Source organism: Ambystoma mexicanum, chromosome 9, assembly GCF_040938575.1.
Source record: "Ambystoma mexicanum isolate Mex_15411 chromosome 9, UKY_AmexF1_1, whole genome shotgun sequence".
Classification (NCBI taxonomy): Eukaryota; Metazoa; Chordata; class Amphibia; order Caudata; family Ambystomatidae; genus Ambystoma; species Ambystoma mexicanum.
In genome coordinates this window covers 658,675,171-658,702,692 of record NC_090931.1, presented here as the reverse complement: position 1 = coordinate 658,702,692, position 27,522 = coordinate 658,675,171, and the positions used below count along the sequence as shown (strand labels likewise).

General features: G+C 43.4%; 1 protein-coding gene across 1 annotated transcript in view; it reads right to left on the bottom strand.

Moving 5' to 3' along the window:
* The window catches only part of AOX1 (aldehyde oxidase 1), a 738,465-nt gene that overhangs the window by 505,606 nt on the left and 205,337 nt on the right, over positions 1-27,522 (bottom strand). The window contains exons 8-12 of the mRNA XM_069615435.1: positions 26,046-26,126; positions 24,727-24,871; positions 24,062-24,154; positions 11,285-11,436; positions 4,390-4,483 (exon numbers count right to left, since the gene is read on the bottom strand). Coding sequence (XP_069471536.1) covers positions 4,390-4,483; positions 11,285-11,436; positions 24,062-24,154; positions 24,727-24,871; positions 26,046-26,126 — 565 coding nt within the window. The remainder of the gene's footprint in view (positions 1-4,389; positions 4,484-11,284; positions 11,437-24,061; positions 24,155-24,726; positions 24,872-26,045; positions 26,127-27,522) is intronic.

Below are 27,522 nucleotides of genomic sequence, written 5' to 3'. Positions count from 1 at the left end.
ACTATCGGCAAAAGGTGTAGCTATGGACCCAGAGAAGGTCTCTGCAGTATTGGATTGGCCTATCCCAAACTCAGGGAAAGACATTCAGCGGTTTATCGGCCTTGCCAATTTTTACCGACGATTTATCCCGGGATTTTCAAGCCTGACTAAACCTCTGACTAATCTTCTAAAAAAGGGGGTACCCTTTTCTTGGCCTGAGACTACAGATCAAGCCTTTAAGAAACTTAAGGATCTGTTCACGTCCGCCCCTGTTCTACAGACACCTGATCAGAATCGCCAGTTTATTGTGGAGACTGATGCTTCTCAATATGCTTTGGGAGCAGTTCTTCTACAGTCCGATAATTTCGAACAGGAACATCCAGTGGCATACTTATCTAAGACATTGGCACCTGCAGAACTAAATTACACGGTGTTGGAGAAAGAGCTGTTAGCCATCAAAAGAGCTTTCGAAGAATGGCGACACTTATTACTTGGAGCTAAGTACCCGGTAGAAGTTCGTACGGACCATCACAATCTCCGTATTCTCCAGTACGCCCAGACTTGTAATAGTCGTCAGGCCCGGTGGGCTCATTTTTTTTCTCCGTTTAGGATTACTTTTTCCTTTATACCTGGGAAAGATAACATAATTGCCGATGCCTTATCACGTAAGGAACAGCTCCCTAATGATTCCTTTAGATCTGAACCAATTTTTCCTAGGATGGCATTAGGAATACATGCTTCCCATGACTTCCTGATTCGTCTGAAACATCAATCTGAATCAGTTGGAAAATCAGGAATCTCACTAGGGGAACTACCTACATTGGTCAAAGAGGATGGATGTTATTTCCTTGGTCATCGAGCCTACATCCCTACAACCTCACTCCAGAAGGAGGTATTGGATATGTGTCACAAATCTAAGGTAGCAGGACATCGTGGAATAACTTCAACATACGAAATGATTTCCCGTTGGTTCTGGTGGCCAACTTTACGGGAGAACATAAAAGAATACATTGGATCTTGTCCAGACTGTCTTCAGAACAAGTCTTCCCGAAAGTCTCCATTGGGACTACTGGTCAAGATGCCCCTTCCATCTCATCCATGGCAAATAATTTCAACAGATTTTATCGTTGATCTTCCCCCCTCTAAGGGGTGTTCGGCAATAATGGTGGTGATTGATTCTTTTACGAAGATGGCTCACTTTATACCTCTCACCAGAATTCCTACAGCGGCCGTTATGGCCCGTATCTTCATCAATCACATATTTGCTTTACATGGCTTACCAGATACAATTATCTCTGACCGTGGAACGCAGTATACCTCACTCTACTGGAAACACATCTGTCAACATCTTGGGATTTCTCGTGCCCTTAGTTCCGGTTACCATCCCCAATCCAATGGTCAGACGGAACGTCTCAATCAAACTCTAGAGGGATATCTAAGGAATTACATTTCGGCAGCTCAGGATAACTGGAAGGATTTACTTCCATTGGCAGAGTATGCTTACAATAACTCTTATCACTCTTCCATTCGCACTTCTCCTTTTTTTTGCTCCTATGGATTCAACCCTTCAACATTTCCGATTCTAAAACGATCGGAACACAGAATTCCAGATGTAGATCATTTAATGAATCAAATCAGACAAGGTCACAAGAAGGCTAAAGATACCCTATTACAAACCCAGGATAGAACCAAGAGATTTGCTGATCGTTCCCGTTCTCCTGCACCAATCATCAAATCAGGAGACAGGGTGTGGTTGTCTTCACGATTCCTCCCTAGACACCTGGTACCATCTAAACTGTCTCCAAGATACTTTGGCCCTTTTCGGGTGGACAAACCGATCGGCAGTGCTGCCTTTAGACTTATTCTTCCTGATACCTGGTCTCGTATTCACCCTGTTTTCCATGTTTCTCAATTGAAACCGGACAATCGAAATTCTTTTCATCCAAAGATAACAACTCGCCCTCCTCCAGTTTTGACCTCATCTGGTCCTGAGTTTGAGGTGAAAGAAATTTGTGATTCTCGTATTTTTCGAGGACATTTACAATATTTGGTTGATTGGAAGGGTTATTCCCCTTCAGACCGTACCTGGGAGTCAAAAGACACTGTACATGCACCACGCCTTGTTAAACTATTTCACTCCAGACACCCTGACAAGCCGGGAGGGGTTGGACCTAAGAAGGGGCATACTGTAACGTTCGTGAGGATGATTCATTCCGCTTTAACATATTCCAAGATGGCCGCACCGGTTTATGAACGCGGCGACTCCAGCCACGGTCTAGTTGTTTCCCTGCTTCGAGTCACACAGGAAGCGGAAGTCGATTTCCCCTCGGCATATCATCCGGGAAGTCCAGGATACCGGCGCGTTGCTACTCTCTTAGGAGTATACGGACGCTCAGTGAGTATAGCTTACCAGCTCCTTTTCTCATTGTTTATCTTTCCTCTTCTTCTCTCCATACCTGGTTGCCTCCATCATCTATTCTCCGTTTGTTCTCAGGATCCGGATCACGATCGGATCGAGGATATCGTATTTTTTACAAATAAGCCACGCCCTCTCCGTGCGTGGCCCATCTTGACACTTTCACGTTTTTCTCTTGAAGGTAGAATTCATTATTGAACCATTCAGTTCTACCACTTGTCTTTCTTTTCTGTCTTAACTCTTATACTTATTGCTTCCCAAAACGTCCAGTTTCTTACGAAGAAATAGTTCTTGAAGAGGTTCGGTTCCCTGATTCCCTCATCTAATAACTCCTTGTCTAGATGTCTGAATGGTAATTCCTGATCCTTCATTCTCATCACCATTTCTTATTGCGTGACTTTCTCCTCTTTCAACTGAATCTCATATCTTTACCCTTATATTTATCCAGCTTTAATCAACAGCCTTTAATCAACCTAAGACGTCATCATTGGAATCTGAGGTCCATCAGTCCCCCTGATTCGTTTGCCATTACCAACGATCCCTAGCAGCTCTACACAGGGTTTTTTCCCCCACGAGGGTTTCCCTGGGTTTTTCCTCGGTCGCCAAGTTTCTTACTGGGCTCCGAGGGAGGAGTCAGGGGGATTCCTATTCTCGACCTGGGTTCAGCTTAACTTTCTGGTGGATTTACACCTGATACTTCTCTGGAGGTACGAGCTGGTCGATTCGTCCATTTCCAGGTAGGAGATTCTACGTTTCCTATGTTGCAATGTTTAAAGACTGACTTATTATTGAGAACGATTGATAGTGATCATTACAGGATCTGGCTTCGCTCTAAGAGTCAAGCTTGTGCTGGCAGGGCAAAAGGGCCATACCTGGTTTTTCTACCTCCCCACACCACACCACACCACAACACAAAACCCATTCGTGCCACACTGCATACCCAACCCTCCCCTCCACAACATAAGAACCCCACTTGGCATCCTACCTCCCCATCAGCATGCATTACATAAACATCGAATATTTATTTGTGGAGTGATACTATGCATCATAACCCCCTATGACTGGGACTTTCCCTACAGACAGTGATGATAAGTGATTTGCTTATTATCACTTAATGTGTCAGTCGTGGAAGGTGGAGGTGTAATCCCTGGCTTACTGGATCCAGTTTGAGATTTAGACAGCAGAGCTGATTTCATCTTCTCCTATCCCATCTTGAGTGTTAAAAACAATAAAACTGTTACTCAAGAGTTAAGCTAGTATGCGGTTAATTAAATATGGCTTTCAGCGCAACCAGTCACATGATAAAGCAACCAGAAAAAAAGTGAGAGAAGTCTTAATTGAAACATATGTTCATAAAGCAAGTATGCAACACTGTTGCAATCCCATAATTGGGTGCAATTGCATGCAGGTCAGGCACAGATCTCAGCAACAGACACTAGGTCTGCTGGCCCACATTCCCAGATTTGTACCTCTGTCTCATTTACCCTATTTTCCATAATCATAACCCTCGGTGCCCTTTCTTTGCACCACATCCTTGACGCCCCGTCACCGACCTTCCGTACAATTACATTTCAGACTTCAATTCCCCTTTCGCTCCTTCCTTAACACTTAACACAATCCCCTTTCCTTACCTTGCACGCGCCCACTTCCCTTGCCCACTTTCAGTCACCAACTCCTTGTCACTCACTCCCTTCCATTGCCCTGGCTCACATATAAAAGGTAGACCACCTTGATTTGCTAGTCATCCTCTGCCAGACATGACAAGAAGCTGTGGTTGGGGTATCGCTGCTAATTGTGGCTCAGAGGCCAATGCAGAGCCGAGTGGCCCTGACTGCGGATGAGTGAACCCCCAACGTGTGAGGGAATTGACCACAGTCAGACACAGACTATGGAACCTTAAGCCGCTTGTAACGATGGACACTCCTAGCCCCTAAACTATCATAAGGACGTCTTGCGCTTGCTGCGCCCTCTAAGCCACTGAATCCCTCACTCACCTTTAGATGGCACAATGAGGGTGCAGTTGCCGGCAGCGAGAACAGGATTCAGGTCAGACGTAGATGCTCTGCTCATGATGTTTCCTCCTAAAGACTGAATCAAAGAAGACAGAGTAAAGGCGCGGCCATACCTCGAGGTGCTGCTCACCTAAGGCAGTGATTTAGGAAAGCATCCATCAGTGTGGATCCATGGCTGGAAGGGGCATTAGGTGCAGGGCATCAGTCTGTTAAACTCATCCACAGGTATTCCGCACAGTGTCAAAATGACCCCAGTAGGAATGCGTGATTTAGTGAAAGGGATGTAAGAATCAGATTCATTTGAACCTCTTTGTAAAATCGCCCCTCGTTTCACTCCAAATCGTCTGTGCAAGTAATCACCCTCACTGCCTCTGAATTCCCCATCTTTTCACCAAAATAACCTATGATTATTCTTGAAATTAGCCAAAGAGAAACTGTTGCTACAATTGGCAGAGGCGCAGCCAGGATTGTCTAACAAGTGGAGTCTGAAGCTAATGTAGTTGGGCCCAACGCAGTGACATTAACATCTGTAAATGCCCACTCGGTGCTGCTGAGTGGGCATTTGCAGGTTTTCGGTGGGTCTTTCCCGCTCAGGCCCTACCCTGGGGCTGATTCTGAGGTGCATGGTAAAGAGGCGTTCATTAACGGGTCCCTGGGAGGTGCCATTAAACTCCACTGCACACTTTTTCCCATTATAAATATAGCATTTCTTAGACTGCAGCACCACTTTTCTAGTTTAATGAAAGTTTAGGAAAACTTTCTTAAATTAGAAAAGTGGCAGGCTTTTAAGAAATGCTCGCAATGCCACTGGAGCACATCTTTCCGCAACAAAGAGAGATTTTAGCAGTGTTTGCTGCTGGAAAGCACAACATTTTCCATCCACTATTTCCACCCATCTCAGAATGATGGTGCTGGAAATTGGAGGCGAGAATCTCGTTTTTCCAGGCTATATTTAGCACAAGCTCAGAATCAGGCCCCCTGTCTATTATGATAATGATGTGTTATTTATATAGCGCCTTAATCCAAAGTGCTTTACAGAGCACATATATCACCCAACCAAAATTGGTACTCATTTATCAACGTCGGAAGGATGAAAGGCTGAGTTGTCCTTGCCAGGATTCGAACCTACGACCTCCAGATCGCAGCAGCGAGCGCTCAACCCGCTGAGCTATCTTACCGGCATATCTTACATCAACCAGATTTGGTTTGGCTAAGGTGGTAATTTGTTCTTAGTATTCTTTTCTCTATTTTAATGACTGTGTATTGTTATACATTTTATTATTTAGGAAATTTGTTTTCATTTCTTTTTTTAACTAAATCTATATGAAATATGTTTGTAAATTTGTAATTTGATTGTTTCTTTTTGTCTTGTGTAAGAGTTTGGGCAACCAATATCACAATACAAAAATAAAACATGTATTAAATTAAACAAAGTCTCCCATTTTTGTTTCCAAAAGGTACCAGGGCACCATAGTATTGCTCCAACAAAATGTACAGAATGTCCTATTTCTGCACCTATCACTGTACGGAAATAAATCAGAATATCCCATATTTGTTTCAGAACTGTAAAAGAATATCACATTTTTGTTTTAAAACTAACAGATCACCCCCTCATTGGTCCACAGCAGTATTAGAATATCCAATGATTGTTCCAGAAAGGTATCTGAATAACCCATAGTTGTTTCCTAAATTCATCACAGTATCTCATTATGGTGCCAGACATGTATCAGAATATACATCATTGTTACAGAACTGTATCCAATATTCCCCTTATTGTCCCAGGCCTCAATCAGAACATGCTATTATCGTCCAGAGTTGTATCAGAGTATCCCATTGCTGGTCCCGAATCTTCTCAGAGTATCTAACCATGCTGTATGAACTCTATCAGAATAACAATTGTTCTAGACCTGCATCAGAATATCCGATCTGTCACAATATCCCATCATTATTGCAGATCTGTATCAGACTAAATGGCACCCAGTCAATCAGTGAGCAGGGAAAGTGTGTTGACGTCAGCAACACATGCAGACATTCTCCTCTCTGGTGAACTCCCTGGCTGTCGGTCGCTTCTCAAGCCATGCTCCTTTTCTAGGCCCTGCCCTAGCAGCAGCAAGTCCATCTCACAAAGTTAGTGGATGGCTCTGTGCTCAGTCACCTGCTGCCCTCCTTCCCACACGGTCCACCTCATTCCCGGGTGGTCCTCTCGCCTGCTCTCTGTCCCCCACTAGCCGCCTGCCTACCCTACCGTCAGTTGCACCCCTCAATGTTAATGGCCTTCATTGTCAGCCTAAGGGACTACCCTGACCTCTGAAGGCCCTAAGCAAAAGGGCAGGACTTAACACCTTCTTTCTGTTCCAGAACTATTAGAAATATCCCATTACTGAACCTGAATTGTATCAAAGTAACTCATCATTGTTGCAGAACTGTTTCAGAATAGCCCAGCATTGTCCCAGGGCTGTGTCGGAGCAGTTTATAATTGCATCAAAATGACATCAGAATATGCTATAATTTTTTTAAGTACTGTGTCGGAGAATCCAGACACTGCTCCAGACGGGTACAGGAATATACATAACTTTTCCAGAAATATATCAGAACACCTGAATCCTGTACCATAACTGTACCAGATTAGCTAACTATTGACCCAGAATTGTACCAGAATATCCCATCATTTCCCCATAAAAGTATCAGAGTAGCTCAACATTGTCCCAGCGCTGTATCAAGGTATCAGGCAATTTACTTCTGAAAAAATGTTTTAGGATAGCCCATACTGTGTTCTGAACTATGTCCCAGTAGCCCATTATTGTACCTGAAGTGTCCCAGACTATGCACGCGTTGTTCCCAAACTGCATTAGAGCACCTCAACATTGTTTCAGAAATACATCAGAACATTCCATTATTATTGCACAAGAAAATGGCTTAGCGTTGATCCAAAGCTGTATCAGAATTTCCATTCATTTCTCTATAAACGGTATCAGCATAGATTCTAGAACTGTATCCAACTATTCTACTATTGTATCGAAATATCCCATAGTTGTTCCAGAACTTAATTTGAATATCTCATTGCTGTTTATGAACTGTATCAGAATATGCTACATTATGTGGCGTTTTTACTTGGATGGCACATCTCTGCCATTTGCAATCCCTTGTGGCACAGCTGATCTGCTCGTGTGTTTGCTTAATTCCTGAGCTGTGATGGGCGGCAACGGTGTATACCTGAGGGACAGGTAAAAGTATGTCCCGGAAACCTCTGTAAATCTCTCTACCTCTCCTGTCTCCATGTGAGAATAATATGCTGACATGGGGATGGCTGACCTGTGGCACGTCCCACTTACTCCCTGCCTGGATGTTGTGATGCTGGGTCGGGAGCTCAGTGACTTGAAAGGTCTTAGCAGGTGTGTATACCTGTGGGTGACAACCCTGGCAAGGGCTCAGAAACCCAGCAGCCCTCTCCAGATCTTGTAATGGGGATGGTCCTGGCGGCAGAGGACAGGGGCAGGGGCAAATCGCCCACTCCTTCCACTACCAGTCAGGATTTGTTGCGGTGGTGTTTGTGCATCTCTCTGGTTCCTGTCAGACAGGAGGCTAGAATGCCAGTGGGGCCCCCTCTCCATCTAGGGGTGTGATGAAGTGTGCCAGTGGGTATCTGATGGTTGCATTTACAGAAAAGCTGCCACTGGAGTAAATATCTTGGTGAGCAAACTGTATGACAGCATTTGAGCTTTGTTCAAAAACTGTACAAGAATAGACCATCATTGTGCTAAAGTAGTATAACGGTTCCAGGATATCACAGATGCACCAAACTTTGACTTCCCAATCTTTTGGACTTCTGTTTCTAAGGGTAGAGTGTGCTATGAATTGAACAGCTGTCTGCCACAAACTATGTCTGTGCTTGGCACCATAAAATGTCTGCCAGAGGCTGGTGAATGTACATATATGCGCACAAAGCCTCTCTGAAATGTGTTGTTTTCGTTGTGGTATACAAGAATGAATAGGTGCTTAAAAGGTGGAGCCCATTGTTTATCCCTTTACACAAGTCTCAAATTTAATTGGCACCCGGGGCGCCAGCCAATCAGGCTGCTCGGATCGCAGGCCGAATCCCACGTTCCAAGCCCATGTTGCGAGCAACCTGAAGGCTGCTTTTACCCACCATCTTTCCCGCATCCCCCTTCCCTATGGTCTTGGTTCCTTTCCCCCCAACCTAACCGTCGCCACCACCACCGACACTCCAGCCTCCCGGGCCGCCATGGAAATGGAAGAGGGGCTATACATGGAGCTCTGCCATCCATCTGCATGGTGGCCATCTTAAGTTTTTTGTTTGAAAGAAGGGGATGCTGCAAGCATGTCCCGTTCATTCAAACAAAATACATTGCAATCAGCACCCCGGGTTTTTGGATTGAAAACCAGGGTGCTAACAGCAATAACACCCGATCCAGCAGGCCGGATCGGCTGATAACGGCAATATGGTCCATTGTTAAGGCCCTTGTTGTGCTCAGGATTGGGTGTTATTGCTATAGTAAGACCTCTGTCATTATTGCAAATACTAGAGGGTATAAATAAATTGGAAAACATACAATGTAAGCCCATGAGACACAGGGAAACTACTCAAAAATTGAAATTTTTAGTTCTGCGTCACATTAACAGGGATTCTACATGTGTCAAAGAAGCCCGCCATTAACTTGGTTAATAATTGGCTCCAAGTCAGACTTCAGTTTATGATGTGTGCCAAATACACGGGTCAGAGCAAGCAATATCATGCAGTTCAAAGTGTTATCGGACTGAGGCAAACCCAAGAGCACATAACAAGAGCAAGGGGCGATAACACCGGTTACAGCCCTCCCCCAGGGAACCTTGCAGTGGGTAGTGTCTTGGTGGAATGATGGCTTAGGGAGGCAGTGATCCTTGAGGAGAACGTTGGGAGAGAAACAATATGCATTATAACAGTGGTTAAGGCCCTCTGCTGGCATATCGTTTCAATGTCACAATGTTAAATAGTTCAATTTTCAGGAACGTGTTCCGAAAATGCAATTTGTTGAAATCCTTTTGAGAAAAATGCAGAATCCCGTTTAAAAGACGCGCATCTGGGGATCCTGCTGAGAACCATTGGTAAATCTCATTGGCCATTCACGCCCATCCATCTCAGGGAATGATAACAATTGGCAGTGTTCACAGAAACCTGACTGGGACCGATGTGCAAAGCAGAAGAGCTATTGAGTGAATGGGGAAAATCATGACATGCCATTTCTTTTGTAGGAAAAATATAATTTGTTCCTGAACTTGATGAAACACAAACCTCTAATTTGACCTTACTTGCCAGTCCATTATAGAAAAATCAGGAAAGATTAGCAAAGGAACACTGAGCAACACATATGCTCTTCCTATTATATAAGAGCAATGCTCATGTCATTACACTGTCTGCTCTGCATCCATTGAAGTCGATTAGGAGCGTTGCCACTATGTATCCAACGCAGCCATTTCCTAAACTCTGTGTCAGTATAACAGACAACAAACAGTCAAATGAACTTCCTATTTGGCTCCGTAATGTGAATGCTTTGGATCAAAAACAGAAAGGGGGCAACCCTGCAGACCATGCACATATCTGTGAAGTGGTTTCTTTAGACCACTCAGACATTTTCGGTTATATATGATTTTGCGGATGTAAAAATCAGAGTGGTAAGTTTTACCAAGGTAGAATATATAGAAAAAATACAGATTTCTTCTTTTTTTCTTATTTGCGGGTGTGGGTCCCAGGCACCCAATGTTCCTATCCTTTTAACCCCATCCCCACCCATTTTAACCCATTACCCCAATAACATAAATATATTTATTCAACACTGTAAAGCGTGTGCGAAAATAAGCTAAAAAACATGCCGGCCATTTTGGACATTCACTTCCATTACCGCAATGGAAGTCTACGTTTTAATTAGCAGACATGAGTTCTGCCACGGTTGCAATGTGTATATTTGGAAGCAGATGAGCTCATTATGGAGGATAGGTGGCGCATTGTTCAATCAAGGGCGCGCCAAGAAGGGAGTCAGAGTTGTGCAGGTGCAGTGATAAGAGGAGCTGTGAACCAGCGTGCAGGAGGCGAACTTGGTGTTTCCACTATTAACTGGAATTTTCCACTCTGTGCCCACATGCTTGCTACCTGTCCTTCGGCCGGGGACGGTTGGCAACTCACGGTGGGCGGGGATCTGTTCCCCATAAGAGAGGAGGTATCCAGGTAGTAGAATCAGAATTGGAACCCCAGGTGATGAAGTCTTGCTGAGAGGGAGGACGCTCATCTCCAGACCCCGTTAGTGTGTGTGATCTCTCTGCCTACCTGCCTTGGGAATGGGTAGTGTCTTGGTGGCTGAGATGAGGCTTTCTCCTTCAACTACACTAACGTTGATGTAGCATAATTCTCCTTACTTATCTTATGTGTATGTCTATGTATAATCAACCCTATGTCTGAGTGTTGTGTATGTTTATATTGTATGCAAATAAAGGACCTGTAAAGAGTCAATTATATTCTAACTATTGGTCTAAGTGTGGGTTATTGCCTCCCTGAGTCCAAGAACTGTTGGTCTGTGTGGAATGGTAAGTGGTTTCTAGGGTAACCACACAGAACACAAAAGCAAAACAAACATTTTCAATATTTTTTACATTATTTTTTACTTCGGCAAAACTTACCACACTGATTTATTTTTGGTAAAATGACTGGATACCAAATGTTCTTTGTCAATCATCTTCCCAGTACAGAGGGAGGTCTGGAAACACAGGTGCGTGCAAAATATGTAATATCCACTCTGACGAGCCGCGTTTGCCGGTAACCACTTGGGTGGTAAGGGGTGCAGTATAAATGCCTATTACATGACATCACACGAGTACTGAGACTTACCGCTGTGTTCCGAATCTGCTGGCCCCCTAGCGTCTTCAGCTGTTGTAGTAGTGCTCGGAAGATCTTAGTCTTCTCCGTGGAGAGCTCGGCAACCGCCTTAGAGAGGATGTCTTTCATCTGAGCCAGACTGCAGAAGGCACTCAAGGTGAGCCCTAAAGCCAGAAGGATAATCACTTCAACCGGTCAATAGAACTGAGTGGAAAAGTGCATTAAAAAGTACAGTACATACATAAACACTTGCCTTTAATGTCCTTAACAGTGTTATTTCACACATATTGATGTCATGCGTGATATCATCAGTGTCATTCGGATGATATCTCCATCGGTGTCCAGTGATAATTTTGAAAAAAAGGATTGAATGCCCTTTTTTTTCGAAACCAAAAGGACTGAAAAAAAAATGTGAATGCTTTTTTATTTATTTATTTATATATATATTTATATTTTTTAGTTTAGTATGCATAAACACGTTTTTGAAACTTTTTTTTCCAGCACTTTTGGTGTCGAAAAAAAGGCATTCGATCCTTTGTATTTCAAACAAGTCACCTCCAAACATCACCATCGTCATTAGTGAGATCATGAGCAGGGCATGGGCAGAGTGGAGTTGTCAAACCAGAGGACATTTACGGCTTTCGAGCGTGTGTGCTTCAACCTTAATTTCAATTGAAATCTGATTTTATTATGGAATATCTCGAGTTTATGAAAAAGCTCCCGCCCTCATTAAAAGTTTGGCAGCAAGTGCAAAAACAGCTGGTAACGGAATTCCCACCTGTCTTTTCGTCCACCAAATTATGAATTAGTAAACAACAAGGAAATGCCTCAAGCGCTTGTGCAAGGAGATGTTTGCTCCTGAAAAATAGCACTATTACGATTGGCCAAATTACCATTGGTAATTTCTTCCAATCCCAATCAAATTGCATGGGACTTCAAAATGGGAGATAGTGTGTTGGATGTACCACTGTTACCCCAGTCATAAGGGCATACGCATTAGGCAATAAAATCACATTTTTAAAATACAAATTCATAACTCTCAGAAGAAACTTTTTTGAATCCCATTTTATATACAACAGGAGAGGATAAACGATGACACTCCCCCTTGCCCCCCATCCACGCACCATGACAAGGATTATACCAGGGATTCAACTGGCAAAGTATCGGTATAGGTAAGCCTGTTGTCAATCTCGAAGCAGATGTTGTATCATTCAGATGTCCAAGCTTCAGAGATTTCAAAAAGACAACCCTTGCCAATACTGCAGATGCAGTTCATCGAGCAAGGCAACATTTCCAAACCAACCCTTCATCACCCAGTCTAAATAGTCTAGATGCATTAATGATTTTTGCGTAGTAGGCTGAAGAGGTGGAGATAGCATTCACTTGTCTGTCCACGGTGAGGTTAGAATCAAGGTATACGCCAAGTGTTTTGGCATAGTCAGATACCTTGATGGGTGTGTTGTCGATAGTGAAGGAGGAGTATTCCTGACTGAGGTTACCCAGAGTAGTGGGCCCTGTCAAGGACAGATCAGCTCTATTCTTTGTAGATCTAATCACTGCTCTCCTTTCTTTTTTCCTAGTGGCTACATCGCTATTGAAGGCATGGAGATGTTTCTTGGGTCTAAATTTCCCACCGGTTTTTGTCATACTTAAGGTAGAACTTATCATGCCACCCAGTAACCCCTCAAAGTTATCCACTCTGAAGGCATTATATTTCCATTCATAGGAAGTTGAGTCCAGGTATTTTACCACAGTATTGTTCACCTGGAGTACTGAGCATGGATTCCAGGATATCCAGTTACCAGCTACATTAACACTCAAGTCTCTAGGACCCTGCTCTCCCTCGCCACCAATAGTCAATTGCACATCAAATGACACCTCTAGAATTAAACGATCACTGTAAGCAGTTGGAAGAATTTCCATTAAGGTACATTTGCCAAATAACCATTTCCCTGTAAATATATAATCAATTGTTGAATGGGAGGTTCCATTCGACCAAATAAGTCGAATGGAACGGCTTAGTATGTCATCAGCTATAGTCCCGTTCAACACAGTGATACCCAGGCCACCCAGACCCTTCATCCAAATCCTCCCATTGTGTTGTTTAATGGAGCATTGCTCAAAAATTGAACAAATGCTCACCAACAGATCCGAGTTTATACAATCTGAATTAAGATCACCCACTAAGATGATATGATCCACCCCCCCAAGATGCACATTACTCCAATCGCTAACACACAGCATAATTCTATCTAAGGCATCCTATAAATTACAAATTCCAGAGTGCCAATGCACATTCAATATTAGACGATTCAGGGGGTGCTTTAGAATAATGTGTACATGGGTGGCCATAATACCAAAGATTACATCCATACTCCCAACCACTTCCAATTCCTTGAGGTTGGAGGCGGCGGCCCTTCATGGCCGTGTGGCTTGACGTCCGGGTTTAGGTTCCTTCCTCCAACCCACCTTCACTGTCAGCGCCGTATGTGCGTATGCACGGTCCGGGACAAGCAGCGGCAGCAGTGGTCCTCATCCCCCAGCCTGGGCACTGGCCCCAGCCCCAACCTCAGTGTCTCGCAGCGGCATCCTACCTGGCCCCTTTCTCGGGCGGGGAGCCATCAATCGTCTCATTACATCTCGGCGCTGCACGCTTGCACGCTGAGGCTCCCCGTCTCGCAGCCTGGAGCCGGGAACGGGCTGACTGCGTAGTCTCGGCCCGGTAAATTCTAGCTCTAGCCTCTGCTACCAGAAAGTCTTTCTTTTTGAAATGTTCCCGCTTGTAGGCTGACATTAAATCTATCCACGAGACTTGGGTCATTGGCGGTATTACCATTAAGGGAGAAGCTGGGTGTGAATAGGGAGATGGACCCACTGCGAGGGATTGGAGGTGATATGTGTACTCAAGTCCCCACACATCAGATGGATGCCGTGGAGTCCGGGGACTCACCCACCGTCCCCCCCTTGGCAGGGTCTATTCATCTGGAACACTGGCACCTACTTATGGCTAATATCGCCAAAGAGCGTCTTTTATGCACTACCCCGTTCGATATGGGTACTCTGGTGGATGCCTTGAATGCATGGCTGCTGGAACTGCGGCAAACCAAGGTGACAACGGTTCCCCAGACAGCCATACATCCCGTACCAGCTGTCTTGGTATTGGCTCCCAAATCAGATAACTTCTGCCAAGTTAATCTGCCAAGGGCAACAATTGACCAGGAAACGCAAACTGATCTCCTTAGCGAGCTTGCCTCGGGATCCAAGGGGTCAATTCTACTCACTAAAGAGAGAGTCAAGGGCCCTAAGATCGCTCCATCTGACTCTCCATTGGAACTAACCTCACTGGCACCCAAACATATCCAACACGTAGTCCAACATCCAGCAATTGCTATGGCTAAACCCAAGAAGGCACCTCAACAGAGTTTTCTATTAAAAAAGTCACAGATGCCCAAATTAAACGACTTGAGTACCCTGGACCTTGTCATGGACCAAAGGAATATTGTTATAACAAATATTCCCAAGATTCAAGGAAAAGAATCTAAACAAGCATTACGCAACAAAGTCCTCGCATGGTTTTGACAGAGAACTGGCCCGGGGGTAGTTAGACTGACTGATCTATTGATCCTGCGCAGAATTGATCTCAACGACTGGTGTTCACAACTGAATTGTGATTGTATACTAATTGGTTGTGGGGGTAGTTCCCTCGCGGCCTTTCTAAATCTCTGCAAATATTTTCCCAGAAGGTCATCGCACTGCAATCTAATTCTATAAAGGCTTATTATATTATGCTGCACATTTTTTCCTGTTAAACCCATCTTTAGAGGATCACCATAATGCCAGTTAACATTCTAAAGTGTTTTATTATTTGATGCACCTATGATTGTAGGGCTGTCTTTTTAGCTACATTTTTTTTGTTTTTATTATAACCTTCTGCCTTAGGCCATTCATGTTGTACTTGTATTTATCTGTTGTTGTCTGCGCCTTCACGCCTCAGGGTTCAAGGTTGCGTGATATAAATTGATTAAACTAAACTAAACTAAACTTACACGACATTAACAGAGTTAACAGGCCTCCATCAGGGTGTCCCATCTCCCCTCGTCTGGCTGCCTGGAAGCACGTCACCAAGCCGTCCAAAGAAGGAATGCTCATCAACCAAGTCTCTTGAAGAGAGACTATTGCATGACTCTTTAGCTTTTTACCAACTGTTTCCTTATTAAATAAGTGGGTGTTCCATGAGAGAAGTGACATATAACTGTCCAGACAGATAGACAGCGTAGGTAGAATTTGCAATTTGTCCTTGAGTCGTCGCACTCAGTGCACTCAGCCACCAAGATCAGTCCTTATTCTGCTCCAATGCTTGGATCTTCCTCTTGAGTGACTGAATTACGCCCCTGATGGCCCCACTCTGGTCCAGTGCCCCACTGTTGATATCGCTTGTCAGTACATTCCCTCTGATCTTCATGCAGTTGTAGGCAATTTCTCCCTTTCTCAAAGTATTGCATAAGGTCAAATCCGAAAGCCCTAAGAAGCTCTTGATCCTTAAGGATGGTTTCAAAAACGATTTTAGAGTTGACATAAATAACAGTGTGGTCAGTCCTATATAGGACTATGAAGTCCACTCACTGAAGTTTCACGCGAACGGATGGCTCTCAAGTTTGGGATTTCGTCGAGCAAACAGAGAAAGTTTGTGCGATTCACGACCAAATACCTGTTATCTGGCAATACACTTTAAATAAGGATTTTAAATGACTGGTCACCATAGGTAACATCTAGTCCTGTTTTGGTGTCAGGGCTATGGGATTTCTGTAATGCCCTGGTGCCAGATGGAAAATGCTCCTGGTCACCCCTATCCCTGTTACCATTCTCATCATGCCATCTTAAGGAATTAAGCGCACCATTTGTATATACCAATTTAAGTAGCTGATCATTGTGCCAGGTGTTATGGTTTGGATAGTTCCCTGACAGATGAGAGTACCATCGGTACAGCGTGGCAGATCAAGAGAAGGGCAATACCATTGCAAGCAGTTTTGAAAACCACCTAACATAACACCTCCTTGATTAATGTTCATAGAACTTATACTTATCTAAGGGGTACAAATCACCTGATTTGGAGTTGGAAATCTCGAGTTTGCCACCAAAGATGTAACACAAGTCTGGACTGCCAAGGTCTTATAATAAGTCACCCCACCCTTGTGGGTAGACCTCCTGAATCACGTTGAGCATGGTTTCCCTTAAGACAGGTTCCACAACCATTACTTCATTTCAATTGGCCAGTACTGTTTTAGCTGAAATATGTCGCAAAGCCGCTTTAACGGTTGGCTGGGTGAGCAGGGAGCAAATAAAAGTAGGCACGCTCTGTCCCCGATCACGTGTCAGAGCAGGCATTCAGTGAGTGAGCAACGTTCGCATAGGCAGCAGAAGCAGCACTCGCGTATGAGTGAAAGTAATTCCCAAGTTAATTCTGAATACCGGACTAGGGAAAAGCAGCAACAGTCTATTATAACAAAGCCAAATGTTGGCAACCTTAAAAGTGTGAGTCTGTGGAAAACCCAGAAACCCAAGGGAGCAACTTTGTTGAGAGTTAAAACCTAAAAGCATTGCCCAATCAGAAGAGAGATTAATTAAATGCAGTTTAGTAACCTCTGAGACTTGTTGCCCCAACTTTGCAAAAGCATATGGTACATGCTGGGATAAACACACATTGCCAAAAACAAAAACAAAACCAAGGAAGAAGCAGGAAGAGACCCTATCCCTGTTAGTCATTGGTTACTGGTCCAGTGGGGAAACAAGAGTGGTAAACAGGCTGTCCTTCTGGGAAAAGATATCCAGACGGAGAGGAGCATCATTACAGAAGAGTATTAAAGAGCGCCAATGTGAATCTTGTTTTCCCTAAAATGTTGTCGAGAGTTTTGAAGCTGCAATTTGTTGAATACTGTGAAGCTGTTATGAACCCCTTGTCAGTTGATCTTAACCACATAAGCACTTACTGTTGTGAAACAATGTTTGGGCAAGGGAGTAAGTAGGCCTGGCATGGGAGTGGGCCAGGTGGAAGTTGAGGAAGTGCTACCAGGTGGTCCTGACAGAGACAATTTATGTTGTGAGTGGTGCCTGAGGAAGTGCAGTGTAGAGCTGTTACAAAGAAGCTATATTTCTTTAGAAGTTAGTGTGGCAAAAATCATCCTGACCAAGACAATTACTGTTGCTATTGATGAACTAAAAACTTGTTTGAGGAAGAGCCTTATACCATTTGTGTTGGAACTTTCTTTTGACAAGTTGAAGTTGCATGTAACTGTATTGGCATTTTGTTGCAAAACAGGATTTCCTTGTGTTCGTTTCTTGAATTCCGTTTAAACCTGGGGAAGGGCAGTTCGCCCAGGTTACAAAGAGAGACTGTGGTTGCATTGTGAATTCAATCATTTTGTTTTGAACTGCCATGTATTTCCGTATTCATTTGTTGTTTGTATAAGAGTGAGGGACAGATATCTTTTGTATGTGTGTTTCCTTTAGTTTATTTTAGGTAGGAAAATTCCCGTCAGGGTACGGATAGTGAGGTGTTCATCCAACCTTTTATTATAATAAAATGGCATTTGTTGAGAAAACTTCACAACGTGGTCTGCCTCACATTTCTGACCCCTCACATTACCCTGGCTTTTGACTTGCCCGATTCCCCTTTAATTTTCCACTGACTGATGTTACTCCCAGTTTGAGAATCATCTGGTTCCTCCAAGCATATAACCTCAAGAGAGGAAACCAGACCAACACTGAGCTGCAAGCCTGTCTCACTACGAAGTGCTTGGACATTCAAAAGACTCAAACCTACTTTAGCCACGGGAGGTTCACAAATGAACTATTTGTCAATATCAGAGAAAACATTTAGAACGGTCACTGGCCTCATGCTGGAACAAACCTGTTGAATCATCAGGGCCGATTCAGACCCATCCACCGTTTACATCATCCGCTCCTAGTTGACCTCTCCTGCTCAGGACCTGTGATTGAATACAAATTCCTTCACAGTGGTATGTAAGTGGATATTTTCAAACTTAAACAATAAGGATTCTAACATTACGGAGTGAGTCTTAGTTTCTGCCTTAATGACTTCATAGAAAGAAATGAGGACACACAGGACTGGATTAATTTCCATCAAAAGCTCCTAATGTGGTTCCCCCGCATTAGTCCAATCGCTTCATTATCTCTGACTGCCTCCTTGGCGGTAATAAGGCTGGTGTGGACTGATGGGATGAAATAGAGGACTCAAAATCAGGTGGCTCTCTTTGGACCAGATCGGGGAAGGGGGGTATCTAAAAGGCTCAAGTCGTTTGACCACTCGCAAATCAGTTCCGGGAAAGTTTGCACACCTTGATCAGCTGATCCGTTATCTATGGCTGCTAGCAAGTGACTTGTGGTGCAAGCATTTCCAGCTGTAATTTATTGGTGCGAACAGGGGTCTTGTTTCATTCTCTTCTGCAGGGGTATCAGTGAAAAAAAGGATGTAATTTTTCATGGCCTGCGTGTTGCCTGCCCCCTTTGAATGAAGCGGTCTGGTCAATCCCCCTTGTTCAACTATCGCATCAGTAAGTGTATGTCCTAAACCACTGCTGCTTGCCGGGGTCAATGTTCGTTCTCGGTGATAAGGGTAGGGGGAGATTTGCCAACACAAGCATATAAAGATCAGAAATGTGTTAATAATTTGCAGCACCCAGCATTTTATGTCCATCTTCACAAGTTGTACATATACATTTACGTTGCATGCACCGCTTAAAGAGCTGAAAGGAAACTGGAACTCCTAAAGGGGGTCTCGCTCTGACATACAGAAAAGGAACATCAATTCACAAGGTATCATTAATGGCATCTGTCAAGTTCAATGTTCATAGTTACATTTCAAGTTGCCCTCCATTGAGGTACAATAGATCTTATGATTATAAATGTATATTCTAATGCACTGGACTTGGTCGATGGACAGCTTCGAAAATGCCCTTGAAAATATAAACACGATTGATGATTGGCTCTATAGAAATCAAGGGGGCTGATCAAATTGGCAGGTGACCTGAATGCTGACTGTAATCAGAATGCTCCCTGTATCGAATGGTCACTGGCCTCTTTGGGAAAATCGACTTAAAGAAAAGGGAGCAAATTGTTTCGGGGAGCATTATGGTTGTCACTGACTAGTAGTTGGGGTTTGAAGCCTATTCCAAATAACAAGGCCACTTGGAAAGCAAGAGGTGAGTCGTCTATAATAGATTATTATTTCTGAACAACTTGGTGAAAGAATAGGTGATTTGGAGATACGTCCGTCATCTAACGCTCATTCTGAATTTGGAATGGCCTAAAGGATCTAAAAGTCAAAATGACTATTGTGAGGGCACCGTAGTTAATGTCAGGGGAAATAGAGTGAAGTGGACTCCTCAGAGGACGAAAACATTTGCCAGACTAATGCTTCATGATTTTAATACTAATACCTTAGAAAAAGAAATCACAAATCATTCACTGGTTAATTTTACTGATTATCTTGGACGTCTAATGCATAATCTGTCAAACTCTGATATATCAACTCTATTATCAGAGCACAAACACAAGCACTCAACGGACTCAGAGGTGCGAGAGTGAAGAGCGCTGTTATGGAAAGAAATAAGACCAATACTTAAACAAGGTGATGAAATGTCATTACTAAAATCAAGTATCAAACACACTAGAAAGCAATACAAAAATTGGGTGATACATTATCGCTCGGTTTTACACCAGAGAGATAGCGAAAAAAATGTATTGTCTTTGAAAGGCTATAATTCCCGGAATTCTTGGTCTATGGTGAATAGTACGGAAGTGACACGTACAAATGGTAATAAATCCTATAAATGAAAATGTCTGGTCAGACCATTTTGAAAAGATGTACAAAGTATCGGATACAGACCAATGCCTACTGTCAATCACAAAAAATTAATGGATTTTGGATGCATCAGTTGTTAACATCTCAAGATACACAATTCATTCTAAAGCTTCAAAAACTACTGGTTCAAATAACCTGTCATATGCTACTCTTAAACAGAACGTTCCAATGTGGGCCTGTATATTAAACATTCTTTTCACCGATGTAATAAGATTTAAGATAACCCCTACCTCCTGGAAAATATCTTATGTCCTTTCAATCTTTAAAAAAGTGAGTCGTATATGTCCCATGAATTACAGACCGATTGCCCTGATGGATACGGACTCTAAGATATCTGCATCAGTAGTGGCATGGATTGATGAGAACAGCATACTTGACTTCAGACAAATAGGCTTTAGAAAAATCATGGGGACAGACGGTGGAGGGCTTTTTTTAACTTGCCTTCAGAGACAAGCTTCGGAGTAAGATAATCTGCCTGTACATACTGCCTCCATGGATTTGTCGACGGCATTCGACATGGTGGACAGGCCAATTCTTTGGAAAAAGCTTTTGGATCTGGGAATAGATAAAGGCTTATTGGATTGACTTATATATCTTTATTCCAATACCAAGATGAAGGTAAAACTGAATACAGATGGCCTGATGTCTAAAGATATAAGCACTTATAATGGCCTACAGCAGGGGTGCATATTGGCGGCAACACTTTTTAATTTATATGTCTTGGGTGCAGGTAAAGCGCTAGAACAATGTGGCCTAATAACACCAAAACTAGGCTTTATGAGACTACAATGGGTCACCTATGCCGACTACTTTTTACTACTGGATTGCACAAGAATCAGCTTACAGCGCCTAATAAAAGAATTTGTGTCATTTATTACTGAACTGAAGCTTAAAATGAATCCGTCAAAAATGATCTTTCCTCATCTTGGTAAGGGAAATAAAAACAATTCAAAGTTTACTTGGAAATGTCAAGACAAAACGATAAAATCACAGAATGTACTTAACTATCTTGGTTATTGTTTCTCTAAAATATATTCTAAAAAAAAAAGAAAATTGCTTAAAGTTGAAGGCTGTGGAGGCTTCGAAGCAGCTTAGAGTAATAGAACGCAAACATGGAAAATACTCAATGTTGCCCTGTAGAGAATGTTATCATTTTAAGGTGATGCCACGACTAATATATGGTTTGGAATTTCTCCCTCCTGAGATATCTCCATATTTAAAACATGTGGAAGAACTTGTTTTATTCTATATACCAAAGTGTGTTCCTTTAGCACTTATTCATTCAGAATTTGGTTTGCAATCTTTGAAAAGATGTATGTATTAGAAAAGATGGTCTCTCCTGAGAAAATGCATTACCTCAAAAAAAGACTCTATGGCCTCATTACAAGTTTGGCGGTAGCCTTGCCGGTAAAACCGGCAGGCTGCTGCCAAACTTGCAGTTTTTTCTGGTGCCCACGAATTGGAAATTACCGATTGAGGTGCCACCTGGAGTACTGTGTTCCCTCATTATTAAGGTGGTACGTGGCATACTGTTTCCACTCATTACTAAGATATCACCTGAAACACTGCGTGTGCTCATTACTGAGATATCGCCTGGAGTACAGTGTCTGCTCATTATTGAGTTGCCACCTGATGTACTGTGTTTACTCATTAGTGACACTTCACCTGGAGTACTGTCTGTATTCTCTATTGAGGTGCCACCTGGAGTACCGTGTTCCCTCATTATTAAGGTGGTAATTGGCGTACTGTGTCCACTCATTACTAAGATATGACCTGGAATACTGTGCCTGCTCTTTACTGAGCTATCACCTGGAGTAGTGTGCCAGCTCAGTACTGAGATATCACCTGGAATACCGTGCCTGCTCTTTACTGAGATACCATCTTGGGTATTGTGCCAGCTCAGTACTGGGATTTCACATCAAGTCCTGAATCTTTATCATCTCCACTGCTCCATGCCCTGAAAAAAGATCCTATTTTGTGCCGAAGGGTACACAACATATTGGCCTCCAGGTTTTCAAGCATGGAAATGCTTCATGTTGTAAGCCAATGGGACACCGTGCCACCTTTCGCCCATAAAAGTCTGGTTTTCGGCCAAAGCTAGGGCACTGCAACTACATTGCTTGATGTTAGGGATGGTCTGCTCAGGAACTTAGGTAATCACGATGCCACACTTCCGATATGGCTTCATTTATCTGCCGCGCTCGGTGCCCTTGACCGCCAAGTTCTTCTCTCTAGACTGATATCTGTGGTCAGGGTACCAACGTCTGCAGCGCGCTAGCTCGTTTCTTTTCTTTGGAATCATCACTATTGTCTTAGCTTGGACGGTCTTTCCACCAAATTCACTGAAATGAAGTATGGTGTTCCACAGGGCTCAGTTCTTTCCCCAATACTGTTAAACATATATGCCAAATCCTTCCGTGATTTGCCTGCCAGTCTGTGTGTTGGCTTTCCCTGTTATGTGGATGACAATTTTTTTTTTAAAACTTAATTCCATCTTATCCTAGTACAATGACTTTTGGTGTAACCCTTTTATCAAAATTCAAGAATGGCTGAAAAATAATTAGCCCAGTCTAAATACTGTTAAAATTGAATAATGGTCCAGCCATGTAAACCTGATCACCCTCTATTTCCATCTGTCCTTCATTTGGCCTCCTTTCCCCTCATAAAATGATCAAGCGGCCATACACTGGGCTTTCTCAGATCAGATGAATTCAACTCTTTGCAGTATCGCTTACTACCTGCGATTATTTAAACAGGTTTGACTATACCTGAGCGGTGATCATTTGGCCATCATTGCTAGAGCTGGAGTTAAGCCGGACTACGGTAACTCTGTTTGTCTGGGTTTACCGAAATAACTCCAGGTCTTACAAAACAACACTGCTAGATTCATTCTTAATGCCCCTTGCCATTCCCATGTCACCCCATTACTCTGTCAACTACACTGACTTCCTGTCTCTGTCCGCATTTTTGTTAAAGTTGCTACTTGGTACACAAATAGTATCCAAGGCAATATCCCATCACAGCTGAACAGCCATATTCTCACTCTGCAAGCTAATTCTTCTCTGACTCTTACTCTTCCAAGATTTAAAAGGAACTATGCCGGAACTAGAGGGTTCTCTGTGCAGGGCCTTAGAATTTGGAACGCTCTCCCTGACACTCTTTGATCTGAGAGCAATTTAGGTGCCTTCAGGAAAAAGCTCAAAAGCTTTTGATTGTTCCCCGGTTTCTCATCATTGTCCATTAAAGTTCATTGATGCTTCTTATTGTGGTCTTATGCTTTCGGGTTTCAGCACAATATAATAAGCAATAGAATCCGAGGAGGGGGGCATTACCGGGGAGTTAATGCCCCTGGGGCAATAGTTACAAGCCCGACAGAAGCGAGGGATTTAACCTGACAGTAATGCCCCCATTTTAGGGTTCTATTGCTCTTAGTACCCCGGCACATTGTACCTGTATTGTATTTTTCTCGAGTTGCAAAACGGTGTGAAAGGCGTTTCTGAATTCGAGAAAAAAATATGTCGGCCATGGATCGGGGAGAAGGGACTACACCACGTTGTCCCTTATCCCTTTCCATGGAGGACATTAAAAAGATAGTAAAAAAAAGAAGACAAAGAAAATGGCCACCATGGATCGGGGCAAAGGGACTACATGTAGTCCCTTCTCCCTTTCCACGGAGGCCTGCTGAAGAAAGAGATCATACTCCAAGGTTACATGAGGCTGCAGACCTTGGCAGATGAGTCTTTCTCATGCTGGGAGGGAGCGGCGAAGGCCTATCAGATCATCTGTAACAATCTGATTGTCCCTCGCCGGGTACTAAATAACCATAACCATGGAAATTCTAAGCAAGTGCATACATCTCAAACAATGTCAGTGGATGGGTTGCTGACGATGGGAGAACCAAGACTCACCCTTCTCTGTGAACTTCACGAAGTTGAGATCTGGGATCTGAGCCGGCGAGAGTAGGATGGGATGGAAGACCCCTTTAAATTTCATGTCTGGTCCTGAAAGAGAATGTCCATGTAGCACACAAAGAAAATGCGTTAATATGACTAGAACTGAACATTTTCAAACATATCATAATGAGGCGGTAGGTAAGGGCGCTCAGTGAGCTGATGCACCTGCCGTAAAGCCCAGAGTGCAACAGGGGGGTGACTGTACAGAATCTCAGCTAGCCTGACCTAGCCTTTGGCTTTTATCTTATCTTTGGGGGTGTAGGTAACAAATGGCCTTCAGAGCAATATCAAGAAATCCACAAATGTATTATTTGAATAATTTAAGTGGGAAGGTGTTTCTCCTTTCCTATTAAAATAATAAGTAAAACAATTTTTTATGGGACACAACACATGTTAACTTGGTTATATAGGAACGTTTGCTATTGTGCATATTTATTTAGCATGCCATGCCTGCAGTCAATCAAAAGTCATAGGTTTACCTTCAGATCATGCAGCAGCAGTGCTCCCCTACCATGTGCAGGTGGAAGATGGGCACAGAGGCCTGGGCATCCCCTCTTCTGACTGTGCAGGGAGTACCAGTCTACTCGCCCACCTAAACTGTTAGCATGCTCCCCACCTACCGAGACTGGTGTTCCCCACAACCAGCGGAGCCTTTGGGTGCAAGGCCTTCAGCTCCAGGAGTTCAGTGAGGCTGGGAGGAGAGATCCATTGTATTCTTTCTCCCTGGAACACCAGTTTCTTTCTGGAGCCACGTTCAGCCAATAACTGTCAATAGAAAAGAAGGGCTGTAATGTCCTGGCACGTGACTACATTGACTCTGTATGTAACATGTCCTCCTGACTTCCCACCAACCACTTGTTGTCCACTCCCCCCCCCGAACTCTGCATACTGTCCCCAATGATAAGGCGCCTGCAGTAAGTATGCCTCTGCTATGCTCCCCCACTGGCCCCATGTCCTCTGGAGCCACTATAACCAGTTCTGGATTCTTATGCAACAGAACTTTGCACACAAGCACTTGTAGCATTCCTAGGTTGGACACTTCAGTGGGCCAGTTACAGATGATTCCTACTGGATCCACTTGTGGCAAATAGGTCTTATATGTCCAGTGTGAAACCAGTGGACACCATTATGCACTAGAAACCAATATCAAACAGGAACTGGAATCAACTGGAATATATTCTCCAGCACTTAAGTTGACAGTCAAAAGCCCATACGCTGGCACCCAGATGCCGTAGAAACCATTTGTAACTGGTCAAAAGGAATTTAACTAGAGGTACATGCGACAAACTGTTGGACAAGATCGGTCTAGGGGAACGAAGATCCTAATGCTATGGCACGCCTTAGCAATGCTGCCTCTATGCCCTCCTTGGCTTGGGTTTGACTTTGGTGATCTTCGCCAGTCTAGGATCTATGTTACCAACCCACCCTGGGATAGTGTATTTGTTTACTGTCTGATTTTTTTGCATGGCAACAGATAATCCAATTTGGTGTATTGCGCACTTTAGAAAGACTGGATAAGGAGCACAATGGATAGGTTGGCTGGCACATTCATTTGGATCTGGTGGGCACATTTACTGGTCTAGGCACATGGAAGACCTTCCTGGAAAGCAGCAAATGAGAGATGGAAGGTTTGAAGAAATCCTAACTATTTGCATTGACCGACGCCACTTTCCACTCCCATAGTTTTTAGCCCATCTGTGCCATCCCAGAAAGTGACCAGGCATATGCAAATCAGCCTTGGGTTTGCCACCAATGGCGAGCAGTTCTTGAAAGGCAGTCCATGCGCCCCAGGGTCAGAATCCCTCAATCTGGAAGAAAGGCTAGGTTCCCATGCGTGCCTTGGAGTTTATTCCATGTGAGAGCTTTGGGTCCTAAAAGCAGTGTCTGCAATAGGTCGAGGTTAATGCAGAGGCTAGAGTAAAGAAACACCATGTCTTACCATTAGTTCGGGTGGAAATATAGGTTCCTGTGTGGGATCCAAGGGCAAGAACTCCTCAGCTTTAAAGAGGGATGTAGAAATCTGTCAATAACGTAGAAACAAAGTTAATAGCCAGACTACCTTTTTTTACGTTTTTCCATGTATTCTTTCATTTTGTAAATTTACAGCAACCTTAGACAACAATACAAATGCGTATACCAACATATAATCAATTCTCAAGCAGAATTGATCACAGTAATAGGAAAACCATGAACGCAAAATAATTCTTCGGATTACTGAATCGGAGAGAAAGGAGAAATAATGAAGGCGAGGGGAAAGCAAGAGCGAGGGATGACAGACTATCCCAGCCTAACCTTGCAGTACGTCCTCATTAAATGTGTGTGATGGGAGAAAAGGTGGATATTGGTGAACAAATGTAGACATCTTTTATTTTCCCAATTTCTAGCAACTGAACGCTCTCAACAGTGCTTTAGGCAACACCAACAGCTTCGTAATCGGCTGCACGAGCATTGCGCTTCTATTTAAATTCACTTGAGCGAAAATGTCATCACATTTCTTGCCGCAGAAAATCATCGCCCGGAGCCATTCATTAATTCATACAAACAAAAAGCATCACTAGGGAGTGAAGAGGGGAGTGATTCAGCCTTTCCAACACCTCATCTTTTCACCCGGGAGTGACAAGGGGAGTATATTAGCATTACCAAGAGCTCATAGTTTCACCAGGAAGTTGTGAGGGGAGTGGCCAATCCTTACTCAGAAGAGCTCATCGTTTCACTAGGGAGTGATGTTGGGATTGTAATAGTCTTACCAAGAGCTCATGGTTTCACTAGGGAGTGATGTTGGGATTGTAATAGTCTTACCAAGAGCTAATGGTTTCACTAGGGAGTGATGTTGGGATTGTTGTAGTCTTACAAAGAGCTCATGGTTTCACTAGGGAGTGATGTTGGGATTGTAATAGTCTTACTCAAAGCTCATGGTTTCACTAGGGAGTGATGTTGGGATTGTAATAGGCTTACCAAGAGCTCATGGTTTCACTTGGGAGTGATGTTGGGATTGTAATAGTTTTACCAAGAGCTCATGGTTTCACTAGGGCGTGATGTTGGGATTGTAATAGTATTACCAGGAGCTCATGGTTTCACTTGGGAGTGAGGTTGGGATTGTAATAGTCTTACCAAGAGCTCATGGTTTCACTAGGGAGTGATGTTGGGGTTGTAATAGTATTACCAGGAGCTCATGGTTTCACTTGGGAGTGAGGTTGGGATTGTAATAGTCTTACCAAGAGCTTATGGTTTCACTAGGGAGTGATGTTGGGATTGTTATAGTCTTACTCGGTGCTCATCGTTTCACTAGGGAGTGATGTTGGGATTGTAATAGTCTTACCAAGAGCTCATGGTTTTACTTGGGAGTGATGAGGGGGGTGTATTACTCTTAACGGGGGCTCATGGTTTCACTTGGGAGTGATGTTGGTATTGTAATA